The sequence below is a fragment of the Cervus canadensis genome, chromosome 6 (genome assembly GCF_019320065.1).
Source record: "Cervus canadensis isolate Bull #8, Minnesota chromosome 6, ASM1932006v1, whole genome shotgun sequence".
Classification (NCBI taxonomy): Eukaryota; Metazoa; Chordata; class Mammalia; order Artiodactyla; family Cervidae; genus Cervus; species Cervus canadensis.
The window spans coordinates 37810333-37824989 of record NC_057391.1 but is presented as its reverse complement, the minus strand read 5'-3'; the positions used below and the strand labels follow the sequence as shown (position 1 = coordinate 37824989).

Below are 14657 nucleotides of genomic sequence, written 5' to 3'. Positions count from 1 at the left end.
CTGTCCCTCCCTCTGTGCCCCCTACTCCCAGCTCCTGAAAGGTGGAAATTGCTTCCATTTTGTTCATCCAATAGCCTTATTGTCTAGCACTGTCTAACACATTTGTTGAAAGATTAAAAAAAACAAAAAACAATCTTTCCTTTTGGGGAACTTAGGAAGGGGGCAAATAAGTACACCAAGAGAACGGGTGTTGAAAGACAGGTTTTCAATTTTTCCTAAAAGCCTCTCTGTTATGGCTCCCACTGGACTCAACCTTCCCAGCACTATTTCTAAAGGATAGTCAAGTGAAACTGGCAGATGAGTTACATCAGGCCAGATGCAACATTATCACACAAATTTTAAAACTTCACAAGTTAACACTGACACTTCTCACAAGTTCATCCTAGACTTCAAACTGCCCTGACTCATGAAAAAAGACTTTCGGGACTTCCCTAGCGGTCCAGTGGCTAAGACTCCATGATCCCAATGCAGGGGGCCTGTGTTTGATCCCTGGTCAGAGAACTGTAACTAAGAGTTCACATGCAGCAACTAAGAGTTTGCATGCCTCAACGAAGATTGAAGATCCCATGTGCTATAACTAAGACCTGGCACTGACAAAAAAAAAAAAAGACTATATTAATGAGAAGCACAACTTCTAAATTTCCCAACTTTTATGTGAAAGATTTGTGGAAGGATACTTGATAACAATGATATTTTAAACACATAATGTCTAAAAATAATTCCTACAAAATACTTAGGGGTCTATTAAAAAAATAAAGTTTAATTATGGCTACTTCAAGTAGCATGAGCAAAGAGGACAGGATAACACAATTGCCATCATTTTAAATAAGGATGAAAACTACGAAATAACTGCATGTAGCTTTTCTTTTTTCCTTGAAAAAGGCACAGTAAAGTTCTTTTTATAAACACTGAGTTGTATTGACTTGAATAGAAAACTTTTGATTCCTTTCTCGTCTTGGATGCTTTTCATATTACAGGACCCACTGCATAAATATTATTCCAAAAGAGTGACACATTATCTCCACAGAGGTACATGGTGGGGTAAAAAAGCCTAGATTTGGCTCAAATTGTGTTATTTTTTCCCAAGAAGCACCAAAAGCAAATAACTCCATGATTTGCAATTCTAAGATGTTGAAAAAAAGGTGTGGCCAACATAAAAAATAAGGTCACTATCAGGTCAGATGTTAAAATGAGTCGTTCAAAGGTCTGAGTATTTAAAACCTTTGAAAGTTAAAACAAATTTCAAAGAACTCCAATTCAGTTACTACATACCTCTTCCCACCAAGAAGAAAGGGAAAAAATAAACAGGCCTCAAAAAAAGCATCCCAACAATTCAAACGGCTTCAGAGATTAGAAAAACCAGCTGCTTTGCCACCTTAAACATCTCTGTTAAGTTCCTTTGGTTATACATGCACACACACTATGGCTGAGACAGGAAGCTATTTCTCTCCCAGACTACTTACAGGGTCTTATGAAAAAGATTAACTTGCATATAGACAGTGGTCTTAGTGTTTAACACAAGTAAGTACCTGGACTATCACTGGTAAAATGCTGTATTTTACCTCAGAGGATAGAGTCCCCTGTGAGTCTTCTGATTCAGTAGGTCTGGGATGGGAGCCCCTGCAAAGTACATCTTAAACAAGCAACCCAAGCAGTTTCATACATACATGTTCTTTCTCTCACCACCAGGAAAAACCAGTGTAGAAGGCTGACCTGCCTCACCTGCAGTAAAGACTAATTTGGAGGTAATATTTCTGACATAATGGCTTAGATTCCCACTTGGAAAACTCATAGACAAAGGATCTCCTTACTAACTGTGCTCCGTTCTCACACTTGACACTCAGAGATTTGTCATGGTTTGTTCTTTTCCACAAGGCCTGCACATTAGACAGCAAATACGATGTTATACCCCACCAATGAAGACCAAAAAATAGATGGAGGAGACCAAGGCATCTTGGTGAGGTAAGGCCCAGAAGGCATTAACTTTGTTCTGAGGATTCCTAAAGACTGCAAAACCAGGCTGACTTTGAACTTCTGCTAAAGATCTCTGGGAAAACTTCTAGAGAGCATAGAACTTTTCGATTCCTCTGAAAGCCTGGCACAGGGCTGAACAAATAGAAAGAAGGCACTGATGCCTGTTAGGATGCACAGGAAATGGGGATTTTGATCTGGTTCCCATCTGATAAAAGAATGCCAATGAGTTGAAAAGGAGAAAGTTGAAATTGCTGCTAAAATGTATTAGGTATTACTTACAAATTTTATGCTAATTTCTTTTTACTAATAGCTAAAAGCTGGGTTTAAAGTTGTAATCCCTTCAGTTTCTACTTTGAAAAAACTTTTTTGTGGATAAGGAAAAATCTTTCTGCTACAAAAGGAAGCTCTTTACTCATTTTATTTGTCAGACTTCTGTGGAAAATAATCAAAGACAGAATAATTTACAGCTCAGTTAATTTATCATCAGAAGAGATCTCTTAAGAGTGCTTTACCAAGGAAGCCCCCCAAATCATCTTTTAAACTGATGTATCAATTTCCTCTACTCAATATACTTTACAAACATGCATTCGAGTAACATAGAAAATGGTTATGAAATATCATTTTGCAATATGAAAACCAGATTAAGTTGGTATAGTGGAAAGAGCATAGGCCTTGCAGTCATACAGACTTGGGTTCAAATTCTACTACCAGGTTGTGTGAATCTAGGTAAGTTACATCTTCAACCTCCATTTTTCCTATATCTAAAATGGGGAAAATGGTACCTACTTCATCAGAATTTGAAAACCTGACAACTGTAAATAAAGCACTTAACTGAGGTGACGGGATGGCTCAGCGGGTAAAGAAACCACCTGCGATGCAGGAGACACAGGAGATGAGGGTTTGATACCTGGGTCAGGAAGATCCCCTTAAGAAGTAAATGGAAACCCATTCCAGTATTCTTGCCTGAAAAATCCCACGAACAGAGGATGTCAATGGACTAAAGCTCAGTCGCTTAGTCGTGTTCAACTCTGTGACCCCATGGACTGCAGCCCGCCGAGCTCCTCTGTCCATGGGATTCTCCAGGCAAGAATACTGGAGAGGGCTGCCATTTCCTTCTCCAGGGCTACAGTATCCTTCTACAGGTCTCAAAGAATCGGACATCACTGAGCGACTAAGCACACACAACACACAGGTGACTGGTTCACCACAGGCCCTATGTAAATGGTAACTGAAGTTATCATCAGAAATACATACATTTTTAAATTAGGAAATAGTTGTTTTTTAAGTTCTAATCCTAAGTGCCAGTCCAAACTTATCAGTCAAATGTTTACAGTCAAGAATATATTTTTACATATTTCAGGAGTCTTCCCTGTGGACATTTTCACCTTACCTTTCACTTTCTATCCCATAACAAGGTTTCTATCCCTCTGATACTTCTCCACAGGCCCCACTACTTCCTCATCACCTACCTCCATACTACCATTTTCAAAACAGCCCTCTTTTCTTCAACACCTCTCCAGCCCCTTTTTCTCAAAGTCCTCCCCTTTCATGCCCTAATATTTAAGTTCTGAGACCTCTGACCTAATACAGAGGACTCCCAAGAAGCCGTTTGTAGAAAAGCTTTAATTCTCAGGTGCTTGTACCAATTAATTCTTGCAACTACTCAATCCTTTGTAATAACCCAATCAGATACAGAAGGCTGATGTTTTATCTAGACTTTACAGTTATGGCCAAAGATACATAGCTAGAGAACAGCACAGCCTAGAACTCAAAAATTTCAGATTCTAAGTTCAGTACTCTCTACTCAACTTACAGAACTACTACCTCTTGCATATCCTTTCTTTATATAATTTGTTCACTAAACATGGGGGAAAACTCTCTTTGAATCTTCTGCTATCACTGGAGCACTGCTACAAAGGACAGCTTCCTCCCTATAGTATCTTCCAGAGTATATAAACAGTTCAAGCAACCCCAAGACAGTGAGACCTAGTTAGTTTCAAAGGCTCCTGAACATCTTTCAAGTAGAAAGAATTCTGGGATGCTGCATGAAAAGGGCCAAGAGGGCCCGCCAGTCCCTCTATGCAGCCCTAGGTATTTCTCCACTTATGCCCACTTTCCTCCTCCCAAGAGCTTTCCTGGGTCTGACATCTCAATGGGGACCCTTAATAAACACAAACCACCGTAGCTGCCAAGTAGATTCGTGTCCACAGCTAAGTATTCTTCGCCAAGCAGAGAGGTTCCCCTCCACTCTGTTTACAACCTCGTCTGAAAAACTTCATCTTCCACAGCCTGCACCTTCTCGGCCTCCCTCTCCCGCCTCCCCACCCCCCGCACCGCTCCACGATCACCCGTGCACCTCCTCCAAAACCTCCCAATCTCCCGGGTTGGCGAGCGATACTTTCTATCTCTCCGTGCCCGGATCGCCTGGCCTGCAGCCTGCCGCCCCGATCTGGCCGTGGCAGACCAAGGATTCCTCCAGTTCCCCCAGTCCGAGGCCCACCAGCCTGGCCCCTGCCCCGCCTCCCCGCCCAAGGCGCCAAGTCCTCCGGGCTCTGTCTCCAGGCCCCGGCCAGACTCCAAGGGCCGCGGGCACTGCGGGGAGGACAGAGGGGGCGGCAGTGGCGTTCAGGACACGAGGCAGGCCGGCCGCTCCAGCCAGGAGGCCCGGGGCCCGACAGGCTCCCGACTCCCGTGGCCGGGACTCAGCCCTCCCGCTCCGCTGGCCCGCGCCTCCGCGGCCTGTCCTAACCTGATCCAGGTTCTCGTCGCTACCGCTGTCCTCCGTGTCTGAGTCGATCACGACGCGGCCTTTCCGCTTCTTTACCATCGTGGTCCCCCGGCTCCCACGCCGGACGCCGCCCGGACTCCCCTCTTGCCCGCCTGCCAGTGGGACCGCCACTGCCGCCGTCGCCGCCGCCGCCGCCGCCGCTGCTGCTCGACCCACACAAAGGCGACCGCGCATGCGCGCTCCGCTCCGCCCCTGGCCCCGCCCCCCGCTCGTCGCACGCCGTTCGCCGGCGCCCAGAGCCCCGCCCCACCCCGCCCCCGACGCAGCGTGGGAGGCGGGGACACCGGCTGGGTTCCGGGCGGTGAACGGCGGTCTTGTACCCAGCGCCGGCAGCTGGAAACTCTGGGTGTGTCTCTGCTGCGGGCCCGAAGCTTCATGTGCTGCCTACTTGTCTTGGACTGGAGCCTCAAGCATCTGGGTCTGCTCTAAGGAGCCTTTCGACTGTCCGACACTGATGGAGTCTCGAGGGCACTGTTAGGGCCGCTCGCCTGAAAGACAAATCGTCTGGACCACGCTGAGGGCACCTGTTGTGGAATGAAGCCTGCCTATCTGGGCTGTACGAGTGACAACTGATCTGGGACCTGAAGGATGCATCTGACTTCCCCAAAAAAAGAGTAGAGGGAAGGGTATTCCAAGCAGAGAACCGTTTGGTCAAAGACATAGCGATAATAGAAAAAGTTGGGTCCAGGGAACTGAAAGTTCTTTTTTTTTTTTTTTTAGTTCTCCCACTTTATTGCTACCAACCCGTCTCCCTCCACCCTCGTGCACACATGCTCAGTCATGTAACCCCATGGACTGCAGCCCGCCAGGCTCCTCTGTCCATGGACTTTTCCAAGCAAGAATTCTGGAGTGGGTTGCCATTTCCTTCTCCATGAAAGTTCTTTATGGCCGAACAGAGGGCATGGTGTGTGGGAATGAGACTGTGGAGGCACGCAGCGGCCAAATCATTCAGACCCTAATAAACTATATTAGGAAGTTTTAAAATCTTCGGTATTGAAAGATTCTAAACTGTAAACCGACATTATCAGATTTGTGTTTTTGAAAAAATTACTCTGGCTGCAGTGTGGCGAGTGAATAAAAAAGGAAGGAGACTAAGGCAGGAAAACCACATAGGCTGTTGAAGGCATTTTGGCAAAAGATGATAATGCCCTGAAGTAAGGAAAGTGAAAGTCGCTGAGTCGTGTCCTACTCTTTGCGACCCCATAGACTATACATGTACGAAATTCTCCAGAACGGAGTACTGTAGTGGGTAGTGGTTCCTTCTCCAGGGGATCTTCCCAACCCAGGGATTGAATGCAGGTCTCCCGCATTGCAGGCAGATTCTTCACCTCCTGAGCCACCAGGGAAGCCAGAACTAAGGAAGAAGCAGTGAAATTGGGGAGAAATGGATGGCTTCTGGATAATTTGGAAGGTAGAATGACCAGGACTTAAAGATTAGTTGAGGAACCTGTATGCAGGTCAGGAGGCAACAGTTAGAACTGGACATGGAACAACAGACTGGTTCCAAATAGGAAAAGGAGTACGTCAAGGCTGTATATTGTCACCCTGAGTATTTAACTTATATGCAGAGTACATCATGAGAAACGCTGGGCTGGAAGAAGCACAAGCTGGAGTCAAGATTGCCGGGAGAAATATCAATAACCTCAGATATGCAGATGACACCACCGTTATGGCAGAGAATGAAGAGGAACTAAAAAGCCTCTTGATGAAAGTGAAAGAGGAGAGTGAAAAAGTTGGCTTAAAGCTTAACATTCAGAAAACTAAGATCATGGCATCTGGCCCCATCACTTCATGGGAAATAGATGGGGAAACAGTGGAAGCAGTGTCAGACTTTATTTTTTTGGGCTCCATAATCACTGCAGATGGTGATTGCAGCCATGAAATTAAAAGACGCTTACTCCTTGGAAGGAAAGTTATGACCAAACTAGACAACATATTAAAAAGCAGAGACATTACTTTGCCTACAAAGGTCCGTCTAGTCAAAGCTATGGTTTTTCCAGTGGTCATGTATGGATGTGAGAGGTGGACTGTGAAGAAAGCTGAGCACCGAAAAATTGATGCTTTTGAACTGTGGTGTTGGAGAAGCCTCTTGAGAGTCCCTTGGACTGCAAGGAGATCCAACCAGTCCTTCCTAAAGGAGATGAGTCCTGGGTGTTCATTGGAAGGACTGATGCTGAAGCTGAAACTCCAGTACTTTGGCCCCCTCACGCGAAGAGTTGACTCATTGGAAAAGACCCTGATGCTGGGAGGGATTGGGGGCAGGAGCAGGAGGGGACAACAGAGGATGAGATGGCTGGATGGCATCACTGACTCAATGGGCATGAGTTTGAGTCAACTCCGGGAGTTGGTGATGGACAGGGAGGCCTGGCGTGCTGCAATTCATGGGGTCGCAAAGAGTCGGACACAACTGAGCAACTGAACTGAACTGAAAGATTAGTTGGGAAAGGGAAAAGGTGACGTCCCAAATACAAATGATAACTCAGGATCTGGTTTAGGAAGCTGGTGGTGATTGGGTCCTTCATGGAGATAAGGAATACAACTGGAGAGGACATTTGGGAGACTGGGTGTGTGGGAGATCAGTTCAGTTTTATGCCTGTTGAGGGCAGCTGATAAAAAGAACAACTTCACAGTGATTTCTTTGTGGAATTTGGAATATAAGGTAGGAAGCATCAGAAACAATAATTTGAAACTCTTCTCAAAAGTTTTTGGAGTCCATTAATTGTTTATTCTGGTTGTGAACGTGAGAGATAGACTTGAGGCTTCCCTAAGTGTTACTGAAAAGTGTTCAGAATTAAGGTAGGGAAAACAACCCAAATAAGGCCCAACTATCTCTACTCAAAAAACCTGTCCTAAGAGAAGTCCCCTAGACTTCTCTCCCCCAGCGTACCCTTGGAACTGAGCCCGTGGCCAAGGTGACCCAAATGACCAGTTTACCTCCCTTGTTACTACCTACCTCAAAGGCTGGCGCCCTTCTCTGAGGACTGTCTTTAAATCTGTGAATAAAAGAAAGCTATAATATAGTCAGTGACCCTTGACTGCAATTAAGAAAGATGGGTTCTTTATTTGAGTGAAATCTATTGATTTTTCAGCAAGGGGTCTTCTAAAGCATGTGGACTGGACTTAGTCCATGTTGAGACCAAACTGTATCTGAAATGAATGACGGAACATTCTGTACTCTGAATTTCCTCTTAAGTTGGCTTCCCAGGGAACCCAACCTGTGAAAATTTCCCCTATGTGAAATGAAGATAACATCTGCCTCTTCGGGTTTTGATAAGGTATAAATTGGGCTTTTCAGGTGGCTTAGTAGGTAAAGAATCCACCCGCAATGCAGAAGACCCAGGAAACCACAGGTTCAGTCCCTGGATCAGGAAGATATCCTGGAGGCGGGCGTGGCAACTCAGTCCAGTATTCTTGTCTGGAGAATCCCATGAATGGAGGAGCCTGGTGGGCTACAGTTCATGGGGTCGCAAAGAGTCAGACATGACTGAAGATACTGAGCACATTGCACACACAAGGTATGAATTACTTAACATATAAAAAAGTGCTTAAAATACTTCCTGGTAAAGAGTAAGTACTCAATAAATGTCTATAATTGTATAATTGGGGAGGTGAATTACAGTAGAGTGAGTAGGGGCTGGAGGAATAGTGTTGGAAATGGGAAATTTTTGCTTTTTGTATACTGTGGTATTTGTGAACTTATTACACTGAATATGAATTTTTCATCATTATCTTATTTATTTTTAATTTAGATTTTTTATTTTTGACTATGCTGGGTCTTCATTGCTGCACACAGGGTTTTTCGAGTTGCCGTAGCAGGGGCTACTCTAGTTGTGGTGGGCAGGCTTTTCATTGCAGTAGCTTCTCTTGTTGCAGAGCACGGGCTCTAGGGTGCGCAGGCTTCAGTAGTTGTGGCACATGGGCTTAGTTGCCTCTTGGCATGTGGAATCTTCCCGGACCAGGGATCAAACCCTTATTCCCTGCATTGGCAGGCAGATTCTTAATCACTGGACCACCAGGGAAGTCCTTATAATTTTAAAATGTTTTTGGGGAAATAGAATTTTTTTAAATTATAAAAAAGTAAATTTAAGGGCAGGGCATAAAGGAAAAAAAACCTATGTAAAATTATACTATCCCAAGATATTCATCCTCTCTATCAAAACAAACAAGATTGTTTGCATGTGTATATATTTGTTCAAACTGTATTTATCAAGCACCTACTATACGCCTGAGTTCAGACACTGAGCTAGACACCGAATAAGATGAATAAGTCACCAAGACAAGATCCCTGCTCTCAAGAGCTTATGTTTATTCACACATACACATTGAAAAACACATGCACATTTAAAGTGCTATGAGGATTCCATTTCAAGTAGACCACCCCAAAGGCCAAAAGAGGTATTTTTAACATCTATTGTTTTTGAGAAAATGCAAAATGACAAAAATTACTATGGATTCCTAATCCCCAAAGGGTGGTATTAGTAAGTGGGGCCTTTGGGAGGTGATTAGGTTATAAGGGTGGAACCCTCATGAATAAGATTAAGTGCCCTATCAAAGAGACACCAGAGAGCTTTCTCACCACTTCTGCCAGGTGAGGACACTACAGAAAGACAGCAGTCTGCACCTGAAGAGGGTCCTCACCAGAACCCAACCATGCTGGCAGCCTTATCTTAGACTCCCAGCTTCCAGAACTGTGGGAAATAGAGTCCTGCTGTTTAAAAAAAAAAAATACTATGAATTCATTAAACATTTTAAACGAACCTGTATCCTGTTCCTTACAACTGTATCTAAAAATATATTAAGAGTCATATAAGTAGGTATGTGAACTTTGAGAGGACTGGGAAATCATTACTGTGTAATTTGCCATGCTGTTGTAGAGTCTTTTTGGTGACCTGACTATCTCTTAATGAGTTCAGGGTCTTAAAACTGACCCAGATCTAAAAGTGGGCAAATGATGGTCACTGTCCATTGGGGCAACTGCCCTCAGCCCCTGGTCACCCAGACTTAATTTCTTCTGATTAAAAATTGAGGAGTACACTTGTTGTTTGACTATCTAGTTTGTCTTTGGGGATGCTATATTCCATTAACCATTTCCATGATTCTCTGAGGGTCAGGATTCTGAAGCTGTCATTCTGACCTTTCCACTCTTCATAATAATTGCATCTGCCTGGCTTCTCACAATTAAGTGATATTACCTGACCTCTTGTTTCAAGACCCTATCGTTCCCCTTACGGAACCCAGTTTTCCAACAGCTGCTCCTACTGTCAGTCCTAGCCTATAAAGGAAAACCACAACTGAACTTTTAGTGATGCTGGTGCACCCCTTACCATCACATTCCTTATAGTTTTGATGAATTCACAGGTCTCCTCTTGGTCTTCCCACAGAACATGATCATTCTGTGGAATTTCTGACCTTAAGTACATCCACCTCATGCTGACTTCTCTAAATTTTTAAATTTCTTCCTGCACTATATGTCTTGGCAACTCTGGCATTTTTTACCTCATGTGGGCTATAAAGTTTTCCATGCTTCTAAGAGCCATCCTTATAACAAATTTTTAACATTTCCTGGGGTCCTTGGCAGAGTGATAAATTCTGTGACTTACAGTGCTCCCAAATCAATAACCTCCCCCTAATCCAACTGTGCACTCAGGAGTTCATGATCTGAGCCACAGTCAGTTCCTAGTCTTGTTTTGGCTGACTGTATAGAGATTTTCCATTTTCTGCTGCAAAGAATATAATCAGTCTGATTTCAGTATTGACCATCTGGTGATGTCCATGTGTAGAGTCGTTTGCTGTGTTGTTGGAAGAGGGTGTTTGCTATGACCAGTGTGTTCTCTTGGCAAAAATCTGTTAGCTTTTTCCCTGCTTCATTTTGTGCTCCCAAGGCCAAACTTCCTGTTATTCCGGGTATCTTTTGACTTCCTACTTTTGCATTCCAGTCCCCTATGATGAAAAGGACATCTTTTTTTGGTTTTAGTTCTAGAAGGTCTTGTATGTCATCATGCTGCTGCTGCTGCTGCTAAGTCGCTTCAGTTGTGTCCGACTCTGTGCGACCCCATAGATGGTAGCCCACCAGGCTCCGCTGTCCCTGGGATTCTCCAGGCAAGAATACTGGAGTGGATTGCCATTTCCTTCTCCAATGCATGAAAGTGAAAAGTGAAAGTGAAGTCGCTCAGTCGTGTCCGACTCCTAGCAACCCCATGGACTGCAGCCTACCAGGCTCCTCCATCCATGGGATTTTCCAGGCAAGAGTACTGGAGTGTGGTGCCATTGCCTTCTCCAGTGTATGTCATCATAGAACCCTTCAATTTCAGTTTCTTCAGCATTACTGATTGGGACATAGACTTGGATTATTGTGATATTGATTGGTTTGCCTTGGAAATGAACAGATCATTCTGTCATTTTTGAGATTGCACCTAAGTACTGCATTTCTGACTCTTTTATTATAGTTTGCTGATTCCCAAAATGTTGATGTTCACTCTTGCCATCTCCTGTTTGACCACTTCCAATTTTCCTTGGTTCATAGACCTAACATTCCAGGTTCCTATGCAATATTGTTCTTTACATCATCAGACTTTACTTCCATCACCAGTCACATCCACAACTGGGTGTTGTTTTCACTTTGGCTCCGTCTCTTCATTCTTTCTGGTGTTATTTCTCCACTGATTTCCAGTAGCATATTGGGCACCTACCGATCTGGGGAGTTCATCTTTCAGTGTCGTATATTTTTGCCTTTTCATACTGTTCATGGGGTTCTCAAGACAAGAATACCAAAGTGGTTTGCCATTCCCTTCTCCAGTGGACCGCATTTTGCCAGAACTCTTCACCATGACCCATCCATCTTGGGTGGCCCTACATGGCCTGGCTCATAGTTTCATCGAGTTAGACAAGGCTGTGATCTGTGTGATCAGATTGATTAGTTTTCTGTGGTTGTGGTTTTCATTCTATCTGCCCTCTGATGGATAATAAGAACTGGTGGAAGCTTCCTGATGGGAGGGACTGGCTGTGGGGGAATCTGAGTTTTACTCTGTTGGGCGGGGCCATGCTCAGTAAATCTTTAATCCAGTTTTCTTTTGATAGGTGGGACTGTGTTCCCTCCCTGTACTTTGGCCTGAGGCCAAACTATGGTAGGTAATGGCTGTAATGACCTCTTTCTTTTTTTCTTTTTTTTTTTTTGTAATGACCTCCTTCAAAAGGACTTATGCCAGGACTGTTGAATTCAGTGCCCCTGACCCCACGGCAGGCCACTGTTGACACATGCCTCCACTGGAAACCCCGGGACACTCACAGGCAAGTCTGACTCAGTTTCTTGTGTGGTCACTGCTCCTTCTCCTGGGTCCTAGTGTGCACAAGGTTTTATTTGTGCCCTCCAAGAGTCTGTTTCCCCAGTCCTGTGGAAGTTTTATAATGAAATCCCACTGGTCTTCAAAGTCAAATTCCTGGGGCGGGGGGTTCTCAGTCCCTTTGCTAGATTCTTAGGAAATCTGTTTTGGGCCCTAGAACTCTCTTAAAAGTGTGAGAATTTCTGTGGTATAATTGTTCTGCAGTTTGTGGGTCCTCTGCTCTGCACCTTTATGGTGGAGCTAATGGTGACCTCCTCCAAGAGGGCTTATGCCACATGCTGGGTGTCCCAGGTCTGCTTTATTGAAAAATTCAGACTTAAATTGAAGAAAGTAGGGAAAACCACTAGACTATTCAGGTATGACTTAAATCAAATCCCTTGGGATTATATACTGGAAGTGACAAATAGATTCAAGGGATTGGTTCTAAGAGAGTGCCTGAAGCACTATGGAAGGAAGTTCATAACATTGTACAGGAGGTGGTGATCAAGACCATCCCTAAGAAAAAGAAATGCAAAAAGGCAAAATGGTTGTTTGAGGATGACTTACAAATACCTGAGAAAAGAAGAGAAGCAGAAATCAAAAGACAAAGGGAAAGATATACCCATCTTAATTCAGAGTTCCGAAGAATAGCACTGAGAGATAAGAAAGGCTTCCTCACTGATCAGTACAAAGAAATAGAGGAAAACAATAGAATGGGAAAGACTAGAGAGCTCTTCAAGAAAGTTAGAGATACTAAGGGAACATTTCATGCAAAGATGGGCACAATAAAGGACAGAAATGGCATGGACCTAACAGAAGCAGAAGATATTAAGAAGAGGTGGCAAGAATACACAGAAGAACTATACAAAAAAGATCTTCATGACCCAGATAAGCACAATGATGTGATCACTCACCTAGTCAGACATTCTGGAGTGTGAAGTCAAGTGGGCCTTAGGAAGTATCACTGCAAGCACAGATAGTGGAGGTGATGGAATTCCAGTTGAGCTATTTCAAATCCTAAAAGATAATGTTGTGAAAGTGCTGCACTCAATATGCCAGCTAATTTGGAAAACTTGGCAGTGGCCACAGGACTGGAAAGGGTCAGTTTTCATTCCAATCCCAAAGAAAGGCAATGCCAAAGAATGTTCAAATTACTGCACAATTGCACTCATCTCACACGCTAGTAAAGTAATGCTCAAAAATTTTCCAAGCCGGACTTCAACAATATGTGAACCGTGAACTTCCATGTTCAAGCTGGATCTATAAAAGGCAGAGGAACCAGAGATGAAGTCGCCAATGTCCATTGGATCATAGAAAAAGCAAGAGAGTTCCAGAAAAACACCTACTTCTGCTTTATTGACTATGCCAAAGCCTTTGACTGTTTGGATCACAAAAACTGTGGAAAATTCTTAAAGAGACAGGAATACCAGACCACCTTACTTGCCACCTGAGAAATCTGTATGTAGGTCAAGAAGCGACAGTTAGAACTGGACATGGAACAACAGACTGGTTCCAAATCGGGAAAGGAGTAGGTCAAGGCTGTATTTTGTCACCCTGCTTATTTAACTTATATGCAGAGTACGTCATGCGAAATATCAGGCTGGATGAAGCACAAGCTGGAATCAAGATTGCTGGGAGAAATATCAATAATCTCAGATATGCAGATGATACCACCCTTATGGCAGAAAGTGTCTTCAACTAAGTGAGCAACTAAAGTGTCTCAATGAAAGTGAAAGAGGAGAGTGAAAAATCTGGCTTAAAACTCGACATTAAAAAAACCAAGATTGTGGCATCCAGTCCATCACTTCATGGCAGATAGATGAGGAATCAATGGAAACAGTGACAGACTTTATTTTTTTGGGCTCCAAAATCACTGAAGATGGTGACTGCAGCCATGAAATTAAAAGGACACTTGCTCCTTGAAAGAAAAGCTGTGACAAACCTAGACATTACTTTGTCGACAAAGGTCTGTCTCATCAAAACTATGGCTTTTCCAGTCATCATGTATGGATGTGAGAGTTAGACTATGAAGAATGCTTTGGGCCGAAGAGTTGATGCTTTTGAACTGTGGTGTTGGAGAAGACTCTTGAGAGTCCCTTGGACTGCAAGGATATCAAACCAGTCAATCCTAAAGGAAATCAGACCTGAATACTCATTGGAAGGACTGATGCTGAAATTGAAACTCCGATACTTTGGCCACCTGATGCAAAGAACTGACTCATTGGAAAAGACCCTGATGCTGGGAAGGATTGAAGGCAGGAGGAGAAGGGGATGACAGAGGATGAGATGGTTGGATGGCATCACCGACTCAATGGACATGAGTTTCAGCAAGCTCCAGGAGTTGGTGATGGACAGGGAAGCCTGGTGTGCTGCAGTCCATGGGGTCGCAAAGAGTCAGACACGACTGAGTGACTGAACTAAACTGGATCCAATATTACAATCTGGTGCCCTGATCAAGCATCCTTGGCTCCAGTCCCTTGCTTCTCTCCCAGTTCCTGCCATTACATGCTTGACTAGTTCTTGCAGCTCCTTTGGAGTATAGTCCCTTCTTTATCAGACCCAGTATGTCCTGTACT

General features: G+C 43.9%; 1 protein-coding gene across 1 annotated transcript in view; it reads right to left on the bottom strand.

Moving 5' to 3' along the window:
• The window catches only part of RTF1 (RTF1 homolog, Paf1/RNA polymerase II complex component), a 46072-nt gene extending 41136 nt beyond the window's left edge, over positions 1 to 4936 (bottom strand). Inside the window, exon 1 of the mRNA XM_043471527.1 lies at positions 4724 to 4936. Coding sequence (XP_043327462.1) covers positions 4724 to 4936 — 213 coding nt within the window. The remainder of the gene's footprint in view (positions 1 to 4723) is intronic.
• Between the last annotated feature and the right edge of the window lie 9721 nt (positions 4937 to 14657).